Here is a 19,679-nt window from a genome sequence, read left to right as displayed (position 1 = left end):
ATCTCTGGTGGCCATTTTTCCTCCCTGTGCTTTCCGTCCCCGCTGAGTCTTTTCTCTCCCCACATCTACCTCCAACTCATCTATTTATCCAGCTACCCATCCATCATCGTCATCTTAGAAATTAGGTCCAAATCTGTATTTCTAATATAATTATCTTTGGAATTTGAGTTTTGTATTTGCAATGTATGCTGAACATTTACATGAGAACAGAAACTACTTTTTTGTATCCAACGTCTGTTTTTTTTTTTTTTTTTTTTTTTTTCAGTCTATTCCCCCTGTCTAGAAGGCCCTTCATCCTACTCTCTTGGCTTCTTCTAATTTTTTTCAGTGAAGTCCAAAGTACTCATAAATACATTCATTAAAAATGTAAGAAGCCAAAGGGCAAAAAAAAAATTTTTTTAAATCAGGGATGAGGAGGGAAGCTAAGAATTTTAAAAAAGTAAATGAAAAATTTAGAAATATGTATTTTGTAGAAAATAGTAGACCTAGCACTAAGATGAAATGTTTTTGGTAAAGTTTTTAATTTGGGAGTTTTGCTGATTCCTTCTTCTTACCCTTCAGGACAATTCACAGATATCAATCCTTTCTGGAGTTACCCCTGACTCCCTCAACACCCCAAACACCCTAAATGCCACAGTCATCTGTTTCTATATCAACCTTTTAACATATTTATGGCCAGGCGTGGTGGCTCATGCCTGTAATCCTAGCACTTTGGGAGGCCAAGGCAGGTGGATCGCTTGAAGCCAGAAGTTCAGACCAGCCTGGCCAACATGGCGAAACCCCTTCTCTCCTAAAAATACAAAACATTAGCAGGACATGGTGGCAGATGCCTGTAATCCCAGCTACTCAGGAGGCTGAGGCATGAGAATAGCTTGAGCCCAGGAGGTGGAGGTTGCAGTGAGGTGAGATCAAACCACTGCATTCCAGCCAGGCCAACAGACAGAGCAAGACTCTGTCTTAAAAAAAAAAAAAAGACACTAAAACCTTTCAACGTATTTACCACATTTCATTATAATAATCTATTGAACCATTTAGCCTTTCCATTATAGACTACAAGACCAAAGGTGTGGCATTGTATTATATTCATCTTTTTATCCCTAAGTTTCTGGCACAATGACTGTACATGGAAGGCCTTTAAATTATTACCTGTAGTAAAGTGTCTAACTCTTCCTCACTTTCAATTACAGCATTGTCAAAATAACCTTAGTTAGCATCATCATATATTCCTTCCCTCCTCTCTCCAGCGGCACCCCAATGCCTACCAGAAATAAGCTAAACTGCTTAGTTTAGTATTAATAAGAATCTCCATAATCTGATCTCAACCTTCTTTTCTAGCCTTATTTCCTAGCATACTCTCAACTTGTGGTCTACACTCTTGCTCAACAGTCCTGCTCTATATGATGCACTAATCTTCCCCTTTCTTATTTTACCCTTAATCATCTTATTTCTACCTGTTGAAATTGTATTGCCCATTCCTTCCAGGACTGGCTAAACACCATCACCTTCAGGAAGCCTATCTTGACCATTTAACTATCAGGGATCACTTTTTTCCAGTTTTGGGTATTCTGAACATTTCTGGACCAAGTCTTACTTATCCTCATATAACCTGCAGCACTCACCATGACTGTTTGCAATACCACAGAGAAAATAGGGGAAAATAACGCACTCTACAAGAACACATTTGGTCACAAAATTATTTTTATCTCTAAATACATTCACTATTTGTTACTGAAAAATACCAGAGGAAAGAATGGTAAAAGGCTGATGTTAGTCATTGTATAATACAAATGCAAAGTAACTGAAACTGTCAGAAATATACAAGAAAATGGCAGATTTTAGCATCTACCATAATGTTCACTGATTTTTTTCCCCTAGTTTGAAAGGCATTAGATAACACACTGTGGGTAAGAAACTATTAACTAGTATTAGAATTTGTTCTCCCTCCCTTAAAAGAAAAAAAGTTAACATAACACTTAAGATAGTCCCTGAACTATCAAGCTTACATTTAGGCTAGGTCTTATTATATATCCCAGGGATGTAGAACAAGCTGAAACATGCTAAAAACATTGGAACAAAGCACAGAGAAAGGATGGAGCTTCTGCCAATATTTTAGGAAGCCTAAAAAAAAAAAAAAATGAAAGAAACTGGGAGTAAAAAAGGGGCTATAGTGTAGAAATTATTTCTAAAAAATAAGTACAGTCATCCCACAGTATCCATGGGGGATTAGTTCTAGGATCCCCCAAAAGATAACAAAACCCAACATGCTCAAGTCTCTTATATAAAATAATGTAGTATTTGCATATAACCCACTCGCATCATCCTGTGTACTTTAAATCATCCCTAGATTACTTATAATACCTAACAGAATGCCTACACATCACTTCATCTGTGTAGATTCAATGTAGTACTCAGCGTGCCACAAATTCAAGGTTTTTTTGGAACTCTGTGAAATTTCTTCCTGAATATTTTCAATTCACGGTTGGTTGAATCCAGATGCCAAACCCATGGATATGGAGAGCCAACTGTACCTCGTTTAATGAAATGTTCTTTAGCAAATGAATGATATTTATTGGCCTAGAAAGGTAAAGGTACCACAAATATTCTAATGCCTTGGTCACTGGGCATAATAAATGCCATGGCAGAATCAATACTATGGCAGAATCCTAAAAAGACATGTATTTAAGTAAGAGGAAAACTATGTCACTATAATCTTTCTGTGTGAAAAAACGAAGTAAATAGAGAGTTATATTTTAGCGGTGGGAGACTGACAAGAAATGATAGAGCTAGAAAAGACCTTAGAAATTATTCAAAACAAAACCATCCATATGAACTCCACTTCCACCCAAGTCCCAAGTAAGTCTTTTCTCCAAAATAACATCAAAATAAATTCCTTCTAATCTAGTACAATCTGAATTTGTTCTATAAGACACCAAAATAATTTGTTCCTTCTTGAGATCCAGTGGAAGAAACAAAACAAGCACATATACTGGAACTACCAAAACTCTCGACACCAGACAAGTACTCTAATGGAGTTGATAAAAAGGACTTAAATGAACTCTAATTATAAGGTGTCAAGAGAATATTATTTTATAACAATAAATGACATAAATGGTAGGTCCAGATGGATCCAGGTTTGATGAACAGCATGAAGCACTGAGGAACCTGCTGGAATAGTCTGACCACAGCCACCTTCAAAAAGAACCAGGAGACTGGTGGGGAGGGGTCTGCTTTTTTTTTTTTTTTTTTTTTTTTAAATTTGCTTCTTTTTACTTTTAGGGGGTACATGTGCAGGTTTATTACCTAGATATATATTGCATGATGCTGAGGTTTGGAGTACAAGTGATCCTGTCAACCAGGTAGTGAGCACAGTACCCAACAGTTTTTCAACCCTTGCTCCCCTCCCTCCCTCCCTCCCCCTTCTAGTAGTCCCCAGTTTCTACTGTTGCCATCTTTATGTCCGCGTGTACCCAACGTTTAGCTCCCACTTGTAAGTGAGAACGTGTGGTATTTGGTTTTCTGTTCCTGCGTTAATTCACTCAGGATAATGGCCTCCAGCTGCATCCATGTTGCTGCAAAGGACATGATTTTGTTCTGTTTTATGGCTGCACCTACTCTAGTTTTAAACTAGAACATGTACTTTGACTACTGCCCAGCTAGGAACTACAAAGACCACCACACTAATCTAGGTAGAGTTAACAGCCTGAGTTTATCAGGGTGGGCCACATCAGTCAGAAAGAGGAGGACGTGAGCACAACCACACAACAGAGCAAGGGTAGAAGAAGGCTAAGGAGAGAAAGAGGTTTAGCCATCCCAGAATGGTGACCAACAGGTGGCGCAAGAGCTTAAGGGGGTGTAGTGGGAGGTTAACAGGGACAAAAGGAAGATTGCCTTTCAAACCTGGGAACACTCACCATACTTTGTCTCAAAGTGGGGGCTCAGGCAGAACTAGTGAGAGTGGCCTCCTCACAGCACGGTATGTCTGTGATGGACTCTCCTCAAACCAAGACACTGGGAATCATGTCGCAAATAATTTTGGCATGATCTCATCAATCTGATGCAAGAATTTCCTATATTAAAACCAGAAAACTAGGAAGAAATCTGATATTGTGGCCTTGTCACACGTCTAAACACAAAGATATTAGACCTGGTGTTCCCTACCTGAACACAGCAAACTTAGCAAAAACAGAAATGAGTCCTAAAGAACTAGGAGCCATCCATGTTTGGACCACATGGGTTGGTGTTAGAGAACTGCTAGAACAAGTCCCAAAAGTCTCTACCAAGATTTATGACCTTCCTTTTCTTCACTAACTTCCCCACTGCAATTATATACTACATGGGGCATATCTCTTAAAAAGAAAAAAAATTCACTGTATTTCCAGTTTTCAAACTACGTCCAAACACTACCTACATAATATAATCTAAACCTACACTACATAGGTAGATTTCTAGCTATGGAAGGGAAAACGCTATGTTGAGTGGAGATCTGCCCTTAAACACAAGTATAGCTCCATTCTTCTATTCTATATTCTGGGATTGTGTGTGTACAAGATTTTCTTTGGGGAAGGGGGACTGGGAAAGGGTTCCACTTCTAATACAAATTATGAAAACCACTGAACTAGAATTTTTAAGGTTTGTGTGGTATGAAAAAAAGCATTGGTTCTTTTAAATCACTACTAAGTAGCTCTACACAGCTCTAAGAAAGTCTCCAGTTCCCTACACCAGAGCTATAAAATAAAGGAGGTGAATGAAATAATTTCTCCAAAGATTCTGTCAAATCCCAGGTTTGCAATACTCCTTCAGCTAAGAAGAAAAAAAAAAGTTTCAGTGAATACTTTCTTTCTCTAGCACCAGAAAACTTACAAAAGAGTATCAGATTTTCCAGTGTTTTTCACTAGGAAAACATGATCTCAAAGCTACAGAATACACATGCTATTTACAACATTATTATTTATGCTTCAAAATCTGTCCTCTGACACTAACACTTTAGAGCAATCTTTTTCTGTACTATCTTGAGAGTAAGCACAGAGAACAAGTCAGAAGGCATTTAGAGAGATGTCATTTGTTCCAATAAAAATAATGTAATGTAGGAGGTTTTCTATTAAGCCTATTCCTCTACTTCACAGTCTAATGTGAGTGATTAATATTCAACTTTTCTTTCTAACACTCCAGGGTAAGCAATGTAAATTTTCTGTGTCATATTATTCATTTAAATGGTGGTTTATCATAATTTCTAAAAATTCTAAGTAGCAACTACCTCCTAGGATTTATTCTCATTACAGCATTTAATTATTTTAATCTAAGACAATTAAGATATCCCTTCAAAACAAAAAACAGCCCATGTTACACTACATAGGTAGATCTCTAGCTAACATACTGCTCTGATCATCAACCTTTTTATGAAAAGACTGAGCTCCCCTCTGCTCACAAACTAGAGCCTAAAATTCTTGGAAGCACTGACATACTTGTTTAAAAAAAAATTATTTTTTTGCCTGGTTCATTTTCTTCAGACATACTTCTTAAAATGTTTGCTATAAGATCAATTATAACTTTCTTAGAAAAACACCAAATTCAACTATTATGTTTTTCTTTTATAATAATCTAAATTTTTAGCTCAATAACTGTAGTTCTTTGCTACAATTAGTTTATTGCAAAATGTTAAGCTTAGAATTTCACAATCTTCTAAGTAAAATCCAATAAAACAAATCAGAATAACTACTGTTAAATAAGAATAAATAGCCATATAAAGGGAAAGTAGGTTCATGAGTCTTTTATGGATTCAGGTGGCAGGAAAATGGTCTGCAGCAGATCTAAACTCGGTAAGTTCTATTTGGTGACATGAATAGAACCAGTAAGCCTTCTCTCAAAGTAGTTGCTAACATACAGCACTCTCACCAACTTTCCATTTGAATGAGAATTTTCTCCACTGAACCTTTACATTTTACTTAGGTAGTTGATAATTTATCAACCTATACATTTTATAATAATCTGTAGATACAAGTTACAAACTAATCTTAGGTAATAATGGAACTGCCAGGGAAAAACCTCTTTCAGAAAAGTGGCTTCTACCTGCCAGTTTGGTATAAATACTTCACTTACTAGCCAACAATAAATTATTTGCTTGTCTAAAAAGCAACTTATTCTAATTTTTGTTCCTGACATCCGTTATAAAATGAGTGAAGTAAAGAAGTACTACATTAAAACCTACAGATGTAGCTAGGAAGTTTCTTTACAAAAAACTAAAGGACAATATGGTATTGACAATCTTATGAACATTTTAGAATTCTTAAAAATAAGAGAAATGGTTAAAAGGAATCTTAAAAATACTATATAAGTTTTATATGAAAAAAAGAGATCATCTAGCCCGTAAATTTAAAATATATACTTTACTCTTGTCTACTCTTAAGAATGGTTTGCCATTACAACATGAGAAATGTCTTTTAGTTTGGTAACTCTATGTATTCCAATAATAGAAAAACTTAAAAAGAACACTATTTAATTAGACTGACACCTACCTGTGCTTTCTGAAGCAGTTCAATTGTAAGAGAAAGCCAATCAGGAATGAGTTTCTCCATTTCCAGACTAACCATGGCCAGAGCAAGCATGGATCCTCTGAATTGCAGAAGTTGGTTGCAGGCCATACAGTGAAGTAGTTGCTTGGTAAGGGCTGCCAAATGTTGAGATGGGCTCAATTTGGGCAAACTGAAAAGTAACTGAGGCCTAGTTGACACTGCAATGGCATGGAACTGAAAATCACAAGAACATCATTTTAACTTTATTTAAATATCTGGGAAATTACATATAGAAATTGATGCAACCTATTCAATTTCTTTTTTTTTTTTGAGACAGAGTCTCACTCTGTTGCCCAGGCTGGAGTGCAGTAGCATGATCTCAACTCACTGCAACATCCGCTTCCTGGATTCAAGCGATTCTCCTGCCTGCCTCAGCATCCTGGGTAGCTGGGATTACAGGCGCCTGCCACCACGGCCGGCTAATTTTTGTATTTTTAGTAGAGACAGGGTTTCACCATGTTGGCCAGGCTGGTCTCAAATTCCTGACCTCAAGTGATCCGCCTGCCTCAGCCTCCCAAAGTGCTGGGATTACAGGCGTGAGCCACCGCGCCCAGCCTAACCTATTCAATTTCTAAGTCTGCGAATTAAGCTTCAGTGATATGACATATATACTAATTTATAATTTTTCCTTGGATATCAAGTTTTCTTTTTCCTATTTCCAGTACAAAATAAATGAGTAGGCAATCTATTTTTTAATTTACTGAAAACTACACACTCAAATAAGAAACTAAAAGACTTCAGGTATATTTACAATATGAAGAAAATCCAATGGTGTGGCTGTGTGAAGATCCCAATTCAACTTATCCAGAATAATTCTCTCCATTCTCAAAATTTCAGATGAGGAACATCCACAGAAGCTGTCTCTTGCCAATACCTTTAGTACTGGAATTCTCTATCCAAAGCAAAGGGGAACAGGGACAGGGAGAAAAGGACAGAAAAGAAACTCATTTATGATTTTTGTTTTAGCAAACGAAGCAAGTTAATAAATGTGGAGAGAAATTTTCACGGAAGAAACATTATCTTGAAAGGATTTATTACCTCATCTTCCTCAACAGTCTTGGCAGCTAGGAAAAAACAGCTGATTGCAATACAACTCAAGTATTTTGGATGAGCCTAAAATTTTGAAGAGGGAAAAAGCAACTTTAGTGATTTTTCAAAAACAGTTTAACTTTTTGTAACTGTTTTAAAAACCTAGATATGCAGATGAGACAGGTATACACAAAATACTATGGAATTCAATTAATGTGACTGCCACTCATTACTTTTTAGATCAGAGCTAACTTTAAGAACAGGAAAGAAAGTTTATTAAAAAGCTTTAGAGCAGTAATGAAAGGAAGGAAAGTATACTTGCAAGATCAAGTGTGTCTAGAGCTAACTTTTTTTTTTTTTTTTTTTTTTTGAGACAGAGTCTTGGCCTGTCGCCCAGGCTGGAGTGCAGTGGCACGATGTCAGCTCACTGCAAGCTCCGCCTCCTGGGTTCATGCCATTCTCCTGCCTCAGCCTCCCAAGTAGCTGCTACTACAACGCCCGCCACCACGCCCAGCTAATTTTTTTTTGTATTTTTAGTAGAGACGGGGGTTTCACTGTGTTAGCCAGGATGGTCTCATCTCCTGACCTCGTGATCTGCCTGCCTCGGCCTCCCAAAGTGCTGGGATTACAGGCGTCAGCCACCATGCCCGGCCTGAGAACTAACTGTTAGCATTACAATCCTAGCCATATGATATTCTACAAAAATAATATCAATTCCATTGCTCAAAGTTCAACCAAAGCCAATTAACCAAAGTTCATTTCTATCCAGCAGAAAAAAAGCTTGATTTAGAAGTTTTTAATAAATAATATTCCCAAAATTAAAAAATTTTTTGTGTATGTAAACATTTTTTAAAGCTAATTGCTTGCAATCTGGGATATCTGAAAAATGCCTACTTTTATCTCAGCAACAAGTCCACATCACTCCTCCCTCCCTCTCTACTACATCTAACCTACTTTTCACACATAATTCCACAGAAAGATGAGTTTAAGGTTAGTGTCCTTTCTTGGACAGTACATTTTTCAAAAATTATTAGTGAACACATTGTTGTAGTTTCTATCATGAGTTTCTTGCTGTGTTTATTAAACATTTGAAACAAAGTTGGAGAAATTTCTGGAACAACTAGAGAATTTTGCCAAATATCTCGTTTTTTTCATATTTCTTATTTATTGGGTCCTGTCGTGTTTAGTAAGTGTCTTAAGAGTAGAAGTTTGAGCAGCTATTCAGTCTTACACTCCGTAATTATTTGGCTTCTATTTTGTATACCTAATAAAGCATTTAATTGACAGTTACCCCAGTTTACATATTCTTTTGCATACTAATGCCTAAAAGTTTAAATACTATGCTACTTTTTCATGCCTTGCCATTAAATAAATGCTCGTTTTCTGCTTTAAATATGTTGAGGGCCTATTTACTAACTTGACACAGCCAATGACATGGCAATGGGGACAATATAAAACCTAATTATTTGTATGCTGTCATTCAACAAAAATATACCAAAGTTGCTTTATGACATCTTGTTATATACCAAAGTAAGCCCATAGAAAGCACTTTGTGTTTTTCAGAAAGCCACACAGTATGGATATTCAATAAGTAGTGACAGAGAAAAACGTGCAATAGGCTTATACTTTATTCTAGTCTGATTCCTTGTCCACCTCTGTACACCAATATGTTAGAAAATGACTAAGTATTCTGCTGATGCTATACGGTTTGTGCTAAAATCAAGAGATAAAAAATTTCATAGGCTAAAAAGTTATGAATACTTGTAACAAAAAGAAAATTACAGAATACTATTACAAACACTTCCAAAAACACTTCTGCTTTTTAAACAATAGTAGAAAGACGGGAGTGGTGGCTCATGCCTGTAATCCCAGCACTTTGGGAGGCCAAGGCAGGCTGATGACTTGACATCGGGAGTTCAAGACCAGCCTGGCCAACACGGCAAAACCCTGTCTCTACTAAAAATACAAAAATTAGACAGGCATGGTGGCACGTGTCTGCAGTCCCAACTACTTGGGAGGCTGAGGCACAAAAATTGCTTGAACCCAGGAGGCAGACACACTCCAGCCAGGGCAACAGAGCAAAACTATCAAAAAATAAAAATAAAATAAACAATAGCAGAAGACATCACCATGTCTTCTTATGGGTACATACATCATTCTCCAGCAAAGTTCTCCACTTCTTTCTACCTTACAGAATGTTCACTAATAGCCTCTAGTTTAGCATACATACACTCAAATGAGGTTATATGTAAGTCTATCTTAAAACACTTACCTTTACGGTAGCTAAAAACCTGTCCAAAAGACTGCTAGCCAGAGCAAATGTTTCTGGGTAAAGGTTGAATTGGTACTTGAGTTTGGCCAGCCATTGAATTACTTCATCTCTCTGGGATGGAGAAACATTCTATAAGGGAACAATTTTGAAAACAGAAGACAAAGTTTGAGCTATCATCAAGAGTATGTTTAGAATTCTCTCTCATAAAAGGTTAGGTAATACTACAAAATATGTTTAAAAATGTTAAGGTTATTCAAAATCTATCAGACTTGAGATACATGAAAATAAAACTTTATGTATTGGTTATCATATTTAATATCAATATCCAATATTCTCCTACTCTTTATTAAAATTTTCACTATGTCATCTCACCAAATATCCATAGTTGAATTAAATTTAGGTGCGCAGAGAATATAACATTTTAAAGTTTAAGTAACACTATTATCAGCTGATAGTAATTTGGAGTTAAGTTACCCCACCTCTTAAGATTGAGAAAATATAGTGAATTTCTCCCGCAGCAAGTAGCCATTAACTTATCTTAGGAAATATAAATGAACTATGATAATGGAAATGATAGCCCATTTGAAAAACTAAAATCAATAGTAATAAGTAAAAGATACCAGGGACAACAGATGAATTATACACTTAGAGATGATGAAAAAATATTGAACAGGAAATTAATCTGAAGTAAATTACTATTTTGAAAAATTTCCACAAACACAAAACATTATTGTTTTATTGTTGTTGTAAGCCTATTGAGTATAGGCTTAATTTTTAGCAGGGACACACTTTAAAGTAATAGTGATTAGAAAACTTTTACTCTTGAGTTTTGGAGTTGCCATTAAAAAAATAAAACCGGTTGTTTATTTTGGGAACATTCAGTATTCTCCTTACAGCTCTTTCAAACTGTAGTTTCAAACAGTTTGAAAGAGCTGCAAGGAGAATACTCAAATAATATGTAGGAAGATTAAAACAACAATGTTTTGTGTTTGTGGAAAGCTTTCAAAATAGTCATTTACTTCAGGTTGATTTCCTGTTCAATATTTTTTTTCATCATCTCTAAATGTATAATTCATCTGTTGCCCCTGGTAACTTTCACTTATTAATATTGATTTCAGTTTTTTAAATGGGCTATCATTCTGTTATCATAGTTCATTTGTATTTCCTAAGTTAACCATAGTAAGCCTACAATGGTATGGAACACTAGAAGTTATTCCTCATATCTAGCTGTAATTCTGTATCCAGGCTACTTTAAGATCTAGTTCTGGACTAAGGATCCATAAAAATCCCTGAGAACCAAGTAAAGCCAATCACAAGACTTCTGGATGAAGAGTTAAGCATTCAAGAGAAATTAAATTCCTATCAAGATGAGCTTTTATCCAAAATGCCACAACAAATAAGGAAAAGTAATGTTAACTAAGCCAGCCAAACACATCAACAAGGAAATAAATTCCCAGGAGAGGTAGGTGATGTTATAATCTGATGGAACTGGGAAGGCTTTTAGGGAGATGAAAGGAACGATGACTTACAGTAGCTATGAAAACAAGAACACCATTAACTCCAACCTTCAGTTAGAGATACAATGTGGGGTATGGGAGAAAAAAAAAATCCCTGAATGACAGATTACATTAAATAATGTCACTATTTGGTGTTTGGCATTAAACAATAACAGAAACATACAATTGTAAGAAGAATCACAAAGGTAACATACAAAAAAAGAGAATACAGTTATATGGAGACTATCATATAGTTATAACTAAATGACATAACTAATGTAAAGCATATATATGGAATGCAAACGTACTCAAATATTAGTTCTCCTTTCCCACCTCTAAACTACCCAATTCTCTAATAATGTCAGAAAAACAAATTTACAAAACATTATCTATGAAGTTATTTTAAACACTGTTAACAATTAGTCATGAAAGAAATCATGACAATATCTTTGAACTTTAATATTCCATATACTTTTTGAGACAGGGTCTTGCTCTGTCACCCAGGCTGGAGTACAGTGGCACAACCATGGCACACTGCAGCCTCGACCTCCCAGGCCCAAGTGATCCTCCCACCTCAGCATCCTGAAGTAGCTAGGACCAGAGGTACGTGCCACCATGCCCGGCTAATTTTTTTTTTTTTTTTGAGATGGAGTCTCGCTCTGTCACCCAGGCTGCAGTGCAGTGGTTCAATCTCAGTTCACTGCAGCCTCCGCCTCCTAGGTTCAAGCAATTCTCCCTGCCTCAGCCTCCCAAGTAGCTGGGATTACAGGCTTGTGCCATCACGCCTGGCTAATTTTTGTATTTTTAGTAGAGATGGGGTTTCGCCATGTTGGCCAGGCTGGTCTCAAATCCCTGACCTCAAGTGATCTACCCATCTCAGCCTCCCAAAGTGCTGGGATTACAGACGTGAGCCACTGCGCCCGGCCTAATTTTACTTTTTGTAGAGACGAGGTCTCACTATGTTACCCAGGCTGGTCTTCAACTCCCAGGCTCAAGCAATCCTCCCACCTCGGCCTCCCAAAGTGTTGGGATTACAGGTGTAAGCCACTATGTTTGGCCCATATACCAGATAGTAAAATTTAACAACAGGGCCAAGAAAAGCATTCCTGCATAGCCAATGTTATCATCACTAGCCAAAACCAGCAATAATTTTTTTAAAATCCAAAAGATAACAGTTTAAGAAGACTCAATTTAACTGAAGTAATACTGAGTCTAAGGTCACTTTTTCAAATCAATTCAAATATGTACTAAACAGTAATATCATCATGACAGCATTACAAATAGTAAGTTCTGCGCCTAATTCATTTCATTCCTATTCCTCTAAAATAAAGAATGAGAGAGAAAAAGAAAAAGCCCAAAACAGTATTTCCTGATTCCATCAGGTGAACTGTTTCTCATATGGACTGCTTAAATAGGATTAGAAGGATTCAGTAGTTGAACAAATAATCCTAAAGAGAATTTATAATGGATTGATCAAACATGGTAAAATATAGACTGCTATTAATATATATTCTGTATATATATTATATTCCACATGCTGCTAGTCTCCTCCTTAAAATATACAACCTCCCCAGCTTTAAACTCTAAAAGGTTCACCATTACCTAAAAGATTAAGTACAATTCCCCAGCATGGCATACAAATCTATGACCTACCTCTTCTTTGTTGTTGTTGTTTTTGTTTTTTGTTTTTGAGATAGTCTTGCTCTGTCACCCAGGCTGGAGTGCAGTGGCGCAATCTTGGCTAACTGCAAGCTCCGCCTCCCAGGTTCACACCATTCTCCTGCCTCAGCCTCCTGGGTAGCTGGGACTACAGGCACCCGCCACCACACCCAGCTAATTTTTTGTATTTTTAGTAGAGACGGGGTTTCACCATGTTAGCCAGGATAGTCTCGATCTCCTGACCTTGTGATCCACCCGCCTCGGCCTCCCAAAGTGTTGAGATTACAGGTGCAAGCCACCATGCCCGGCTATGACCTACCTCTTTAACCTCGGACATCTTCCATCACTTTCTGTCTTAAACTTCATGCTGTAATAGTAACTTCTACTGATGATCCTTCCTTGCCCCTGCTATTTTACGTTACTGCTCCTTTGTTCATATTGCTCCTACTGACTGGAATGCACTCCCTTCTCTATCTCACCTGCCTTATTATGTATCTCTTGAGAGCTATTTTGATGTTACTCCCCGCCAGATACTTTTCCTGATAATTCAAGTTGGGCTGAGTACCTTCCTATGTTCCCACAGCATCTCATTACACCTGTTAAACGTTCAACATTTTTTTAAAAATTAAATTTCTGGGCATGGCTCACAATTGTAATCCCAGTACTGTAGGGGGCCAAGGCAGGAAAACTGCTTGAGCCCAGGAGTTTGAAACTAGCCTGGGTAACACAGTGAGACTTCATCTCCACAAATAAAAAAATTAGGCATGGTGGTGCGTGCCTGTTATCTCAGCTACTTGGGAGGCTGAGGTGGGAGGATCACTTGAGCCTGGGAAATAGAGGCTGCAGTGAACTGTGATGGAGCCACTGCACCCCAGCCTGGGCGACAGAGCAAGACCCTGTCTCAGAAAAAAAAATAATAATAAATTTTTCCTTTTGGCTTTGATGAAGTAGGAAGCAGCAAATCTAAACTCCAGTTGAGAATGACTAGAAAAGCTGTTAACAACCTCTTTTTAAGATTCCTTAGAGTTCTAAAATTCTACTGAAAATCATCTGTATATAAACAATTTGTGGCAGGGTTTTATCTTTGTAAATCAAAAGCACTTTGGCAAAATAAATTGAGAACACCTGAAAGTATGTGCCACTTTGACCAGTTTCAATGTTTTCCCCAAATTCATGTAACAAAATTATCATGAACTTGAAAGTACTATTACACAATATAAAAGAAGTTCTCTGCAAGTGCCAAGAACACAGTAAGGTACCTGAATGAATCATAAAGAAATGATAATCACCATTCACTTAAATGCTTACTTTGAGTCTATTATATGCAAGTAAACAAAAATGACACAACCATACCCCTCAGGGAAACTCACAGTCAAATCACCAGAAAATTATAATACTTTGTGCTGTCATAAGGGAAGCAGAGTGTGGCAGAAACACATAGAAGGTGAGTGACAGGTGCATAATATTCTTGCCTGACCACACTGTCCTAAATTTGGGGATAGGGGATGCAAATTAAACAAGAATTATGTAAGAGACTGACTTCAAAATATAGTTGGGGCAGGGGGGAAGTTAGAAGGAAACTGGAGGAAAAAGGCATAAGAGAAAGCTTAAAAATATCTTACTTTTCCATTTTTACCAACACTTCAAAACCAAATTAGAAAAGTCAGAGCAACAGTGGAAAGGGAGGTAAAAAAAAAAAAAAAAAAGCCAGTCCCTTAGAGGAAAATAAGAGTTAGAACTAGAATAGAGAAGGTGCTGGGTGCGGTGGCTCATGCCTGTAATCCCAGCACTTTGGAAGGCCGGATCACAAGGTCAGGAGATCGAGACCATCCTGGCTAACACGGTGAAATCCCGTCTCTACTAAAAAATACAAAAAATTAGCCGGGCGTTGTGGCGGGCGCCTGTAGTCCCAGCTACACAGGAGGCTGAGGCAGGAGAATAGCGTGAACCCGGGAGGCGGAGCTTGCAGTGAGCCAAGATTGCGCCAGTGCACTCCAGCCTGGGCAGCAGAGCAAGACTCTGTCTCCAAAAAAAAAAAAAAATAGAATAGAGAAGTGTCCCTGGGGGTTACCCTGGCAAGCAACTCAAGCCCCTATAGCCTTTTACCCCTATTCTTAACTCCTATCCCCACCAGACCAAGGCCACCCAAATTTTACAAGTATTAAATATGGCTTCTACTTGGCATTACTAAAGGCAAATCCTTAAGAAGTGGATCTCTCTCAGAAGTTCTGATACTATTCTGTTCTCTGGTATTACCACACCAGTATTCGTTAAATCACCTACAGAAATAGGCCAGATTTGGGTGTGGTTGCTCACGCCTGTAATCCCAGCACTTTGGGTTGCTGAGGCAGGCAGATCATCTGAGGTGAGGAGTTCGAGACCAGCTCGGCCAACATGGTGAAACCCTGTCCCTACTAAAAATACAAAAATTAGCCAGGTATGGTGGCGGGTGCCTGTTAATTCCAGCTACTTGGGAAGCTGAGGCAAGAGAATCACTTGAGCCCGGGAGGCCGAGGTTACAGTGAGCCGAGATCATGCCATTGCACTCCAGCCTGGGCAAAAAGAGAAAAAAACTCCTTCTCAAAAAAAAAAAAAAAAAGAAATAGGTCAGGTTATTTGGTAATATAGCAATATACTACAATCTAGGTAGAATATCACCTTCAAAGACCAGGCTGTAAAAATATATTATTGTTGGTTACATGCTGACTCAAGGAGATAGCAGGAGGAGGAAAGGAATGGTCCTACAAGCAGCTATAAAGAAGTTTTGAGGCTCACTAGAATGTCACAACATAAGGACAGGAATTTATTTTCTCCTGTTGTATCCCCAATACCTAGAATAGTGCCTAGAGTATAGCAGATACTCAGCAGACATTTGCTAAATGACTTGAATTCCCAACTAATCTAAAAATCACACATGCGCGCGCGCGCACACACACACACACAAAATATCACAGGAAGAGGACTACCTTAGGAAAAGGATCGAATTATAATTTTTTTTTTTTTTTTTTTTTTTTGAGACGGAGTCTCACTTACCCTGTCGTTCAGGCTGGAGTGCAGTGACGTGATCTCGGCTCACTGCAACCTCTGCCTCCTGGGTTCAAGCAATTCTCATACCTCAGCCTCCCAAGTAGCTGGGTCACAGGAATGACTCACCACACCCAGCTAATTTTTGTATTTTTAGTAGAGATGGGGTTTCGCCATGTTGACCACGGCTGGTCTCGAACACCTGACCTCAGGTGATCTGCCCACCTCAGCCTCCCAAAGTGCTGGGATTACAGGCGTGAGCCACTGCGTCCAGCCCAAATTATCATTCTATTACTTATTAAAGTCTTGAGCAAATTGGGACTACTGAGTACTTTTTCAAAGAATTAAATGAGATATTAAATGAGATAGCATATATATAAACACTCCTCATTCAAGTTAACTAATCAGTTTGCAAAATGACAAGTAACAGTAAATGAAGAATGTATTTCTTTAGCTTGTGGGAAAGAATGATATAAGTAGGAAAAATTAGAATTGAATTAAAAAGGCATATATACTTTCAAAACCAATAAGCAAAGGATAGCCTAAAACAACACATGAGGAACTTACATATTTGCCATTCATTCACTCATGCATATTAAAAGAACATTTGACCACTATTCTATTTTCCAAGCACCATGTTAGATATTAAGGATAAAAGACATATAAGACATCTTATACAATAAACTTTTGGAGTGGATAAAGTTCACAGTTATTTGTGAAAAATAATTATATATGACAGAAGTATAAAAATTTCTAAAAGAAAAACCATGCAGCTAACAGTAGTTAAGAGACCAGCTGGCTATCTTCTAAAAAGCTTCCAACATTGGTATTACCTTAGTAATTCACATGAACTCCTTACCGCTAATGATGAAAGAGTAGGTTTTTAGTTGACTAAAGACAATGGTATGAAGATGTTCAGCCTCTGTGGCTAACTATAAACTATATATCTAAAGAAGGTTACTACTGTTAGTATAGATTATGACGAAAGAAAACAAACCTAACTATTTTCCCAAAGCTGTAACTCAGATAACAACAAAACAGGTCAACAAACAAAAACAGTTAACTCTTGTTTCAGAAATAAAAGGCCACAGTAGGAGCAGGAGTTTTTAAAAAAGAAGAGGCCGGGCATGGTGGCTCACGCCTATAATCCTAGCACTTTGGGAGGCCAAGGCTGGTGGACTGCTTGAGCTCAGGACTTCCAGACTAGGCTGGGCAACATGGTGAAACCCCATCTCTACCAAAAATACAAAAAATTAGCCAGGCATGGTAGCATGCGCCTGTAGTCCCAGCTACTCAGGAGGCTGAGGTGAGAGGATCGCTTGAGCCCGGGAGGCAGGGGTTGCAGTGAGCTGAGATCATGCCACAGCACTCCAGACTGGATGACAGAGTGAGACCCTGTTACACAAAAAAGAAACAGGGAGAGTCTCTCAAATACAGCACAACCTTAAATGGTACACACTCCTCCAATGTAGTGTCAAGATATTATTATGTATGGCAGTGATACGTTTATTTCTAATAAAATTCATCTGTCTTAAGAGAAAAATCATTACCTGATTTGAAGGCATTTTCCGCACATTCACTTTCCACATCTGTGCTTCCCTAGTGATTGCCTTTTCCAACAGGAAAGACAATCTCTGGTTTTCCAAAGGCCCTGGAAACTTCATGATATCCTTTGGATCTGCCTGCTACCCAGCTTGCTGTAGCTACCTACAGAATCAAATAAGTTTTAAAATTAGTTATAGAATAAGTGTAGCATTATATAAAGTACTAATTAAGCAACTCATAAAACAAAATAAGAATGCTATGAGGCAGTATAGGATTTTACAGCTCTTTAAAATATCGTATTAAAATACCAAAATAATCAGTTATCTAAAACATTCACACTTGAAATCTGAAATTCAGTTATAAAGAGAATAAAAACAAGGCCATGTAATTGATGGAACCTTTGGACTCTGATCAAAACATGTTATTACTGTTTCAAATTGTCAAAACTTTGTCACTGGCTTTTTTACCAGGAATTCTTAGAAGTAGTTATTCCAAACATTCCTCTTAAAAACCTAATCAGATAAGGGCCACTAACATTTTTCCTTCATTAAAAAGAAAATATATTACATTAAATCCTACCCATTCCCACTTCTTCAGTATGAAACCATACCCTCCAGTATGAAATCATCTTAAATTGCGCTTCCAATTCAGTATCCATTAGCTACACATGTGGATATTTAACTATGAGCTGAATAAAATTTAAAAATTGGCCAGGCATGGTGGCTCACGCCTGTAATCCCATCACTTTGGGAGGCCGAGGCGGGTGGATCACTAGGTCAGGAGTTGGAGACCAGCCTGGCCAACATGGTGAAACCCTGTCACTACTGAAAATACAAAAATTAACTGGGCATGGTGGTGGGCGCCTGTAATCCCAGCTACTCAGGAGGCTGAAGCAGGAGAATCGTTTGAACCAGGGAGGCAGAGGTTGCAGTGAGCTGAGATCACACCATTGCACTCCAGCCTGGGCAACAGGGTGACACTCCGTCTCAAAAACAAACAAACCAAAAAAAAATGTATTTCTTCAGTCACAATAGCCTTACTTCAATAACCAGATGTGGCTAGTGGATACTATATCGGACAGTGCACAAAAGGAACATTCCTATTAATACAGTAAGTTCTACTGAACAGTGCTCACCTAGAAAGCTCCACAGTACATTGACTAGCACTCTAAAATGAGCAGCATGTCTAAATAGCAAGTTTAGCAGTGCAAGACAACATAGAGTCCAAGAGAAATGTCTCTAGGTTTTATGTTTATATGTATTTGGAAACAAGAGTCCCACTCTGTTGCCCAGGTTAGAGTACAGTGGTGTAGTGGCTCACTGCAGCCTCGAACTCCTGGGTTCAGGTGATCCTCCTGCCTCAGCCTCCCAAATAGCTGGGACTACAGATGCACATCACCAAGCCCAGGTGATTTTGTGTTTTTTTTTTGTAGAGATGCAGTTTTGCTATGTTGCCCAGCCTCACGCAGTCCTCCTGGCTTGGCCTCCCAAAGCACTGGGGTTACAGGTGTGAGCCACTGTGCAGGCTTCTAGGTTTAAAAAAAAAAAAAAAAAAAAAAAGCAGCAAACTACAGACTTGAAGTTTGACTGTGTGTAGAAAATTGGATTAAGAAACTGCTAAAGAATGTGAAAAGGTGGCTGGGCACGGTGGCTCACACCTGTAATCCTAGCACTTTGGGAGGTGGAGGCGGGCAGATCACGAGGTCAGTAGTTCCAGACCAGCCTGACAAAACATGGTGAGACCCCCGTCTCTACTAAAAATACAAAACTTAGCCAGGCATGGTGGCAGGCACCTGTAATCCCAGTTACTTGGAATCCTGAGGCAGGAAAATCGCTTTAACCCAGGAGACAGAGGGTGCAATGAGCCAAGATTGCACCACTGCACTCCAGCCTGGCGACAGAGCAAGACCCCGTCTCAAAAACAAACAAACAAACAAACAAACAAAAAAGAATGTGAAAAGGCTTAGCTGGATTTGTTGAAAGGTAAGCAACTAAAAAGGTAATTAACTTCAGAAAAAAGAATTTAAGAAAGTAATATATCACAATATTTATACAGCAATAATAATGAAAAGACTGGATAGGGATT

At 38.1% G+C, this 19,679-nt stretch overlaps 1 protein-coding gene across 3 annotated transcripts in view; it reads right to left on the bottom strand.

The window, feature by feature from the left end:
* The window catches only part of CCNI (cyclin I), a 28,876-nt gene that overhangs the window by 1,570 nt on the left and 7,627 nt on the right, over positions 1 to 19,679 (bottom strand). For 2 of the 3 annotated variants that reach the window (XM_016951558.4, XM_054682945.2), the window contains exons 2-6: positions 17,600 to 17,756; positions 9,871 to 9,999; positions 7,608 to 7,682; positions 7,321 to 7,461; positions 6,513 to 6,743 (exon numbers count right to left, since the gene is read on the bottom strand). In XM_016951558.4, the coding sequence (XP_016807047.1) occupies positions 6,513 to 6,743; positions 7,321 to 7,461; positions 7,608 to 7,682; positions 9,871 to 9,999; positions 17,600 to 17,713 (690 nt within the window). In that variant the 5' untranslated portion in view covers positions 17,714 to 17,756. The remainder of the gene's footprint in view (positions 1 to 6,512; positions 6,744 to 7,320; positions 7,462 to 7,607; positions 7,683 to 9,870; positions 10,000 to 17,599; positions 17,757 to 19,679) is intronic. The other variant, XM_024356097.3, reaches the window with a different exon arrangement.

The sequence above is a fragment of the Pan troglodytes genome, chromosome 3 (genome assembly GCF_028858775.2).
Source record: "Pan troglodytes isolate AG18354 chromosome 3, NHGRI_mPanTro3-v2.0_pri, whole genome shotgun sequence".
Taxonomy (NCBI): Eukaryota; Metazoa; Chordata; class Mammalia; order Primates; family Hominidae; genus Pan; species Pan troglodytes.
The sequence above is the reverse complement of the archived record's forward strand: the minus strand, read 5'-3'. Positions and strand labels throughout refer to the sequence as shown.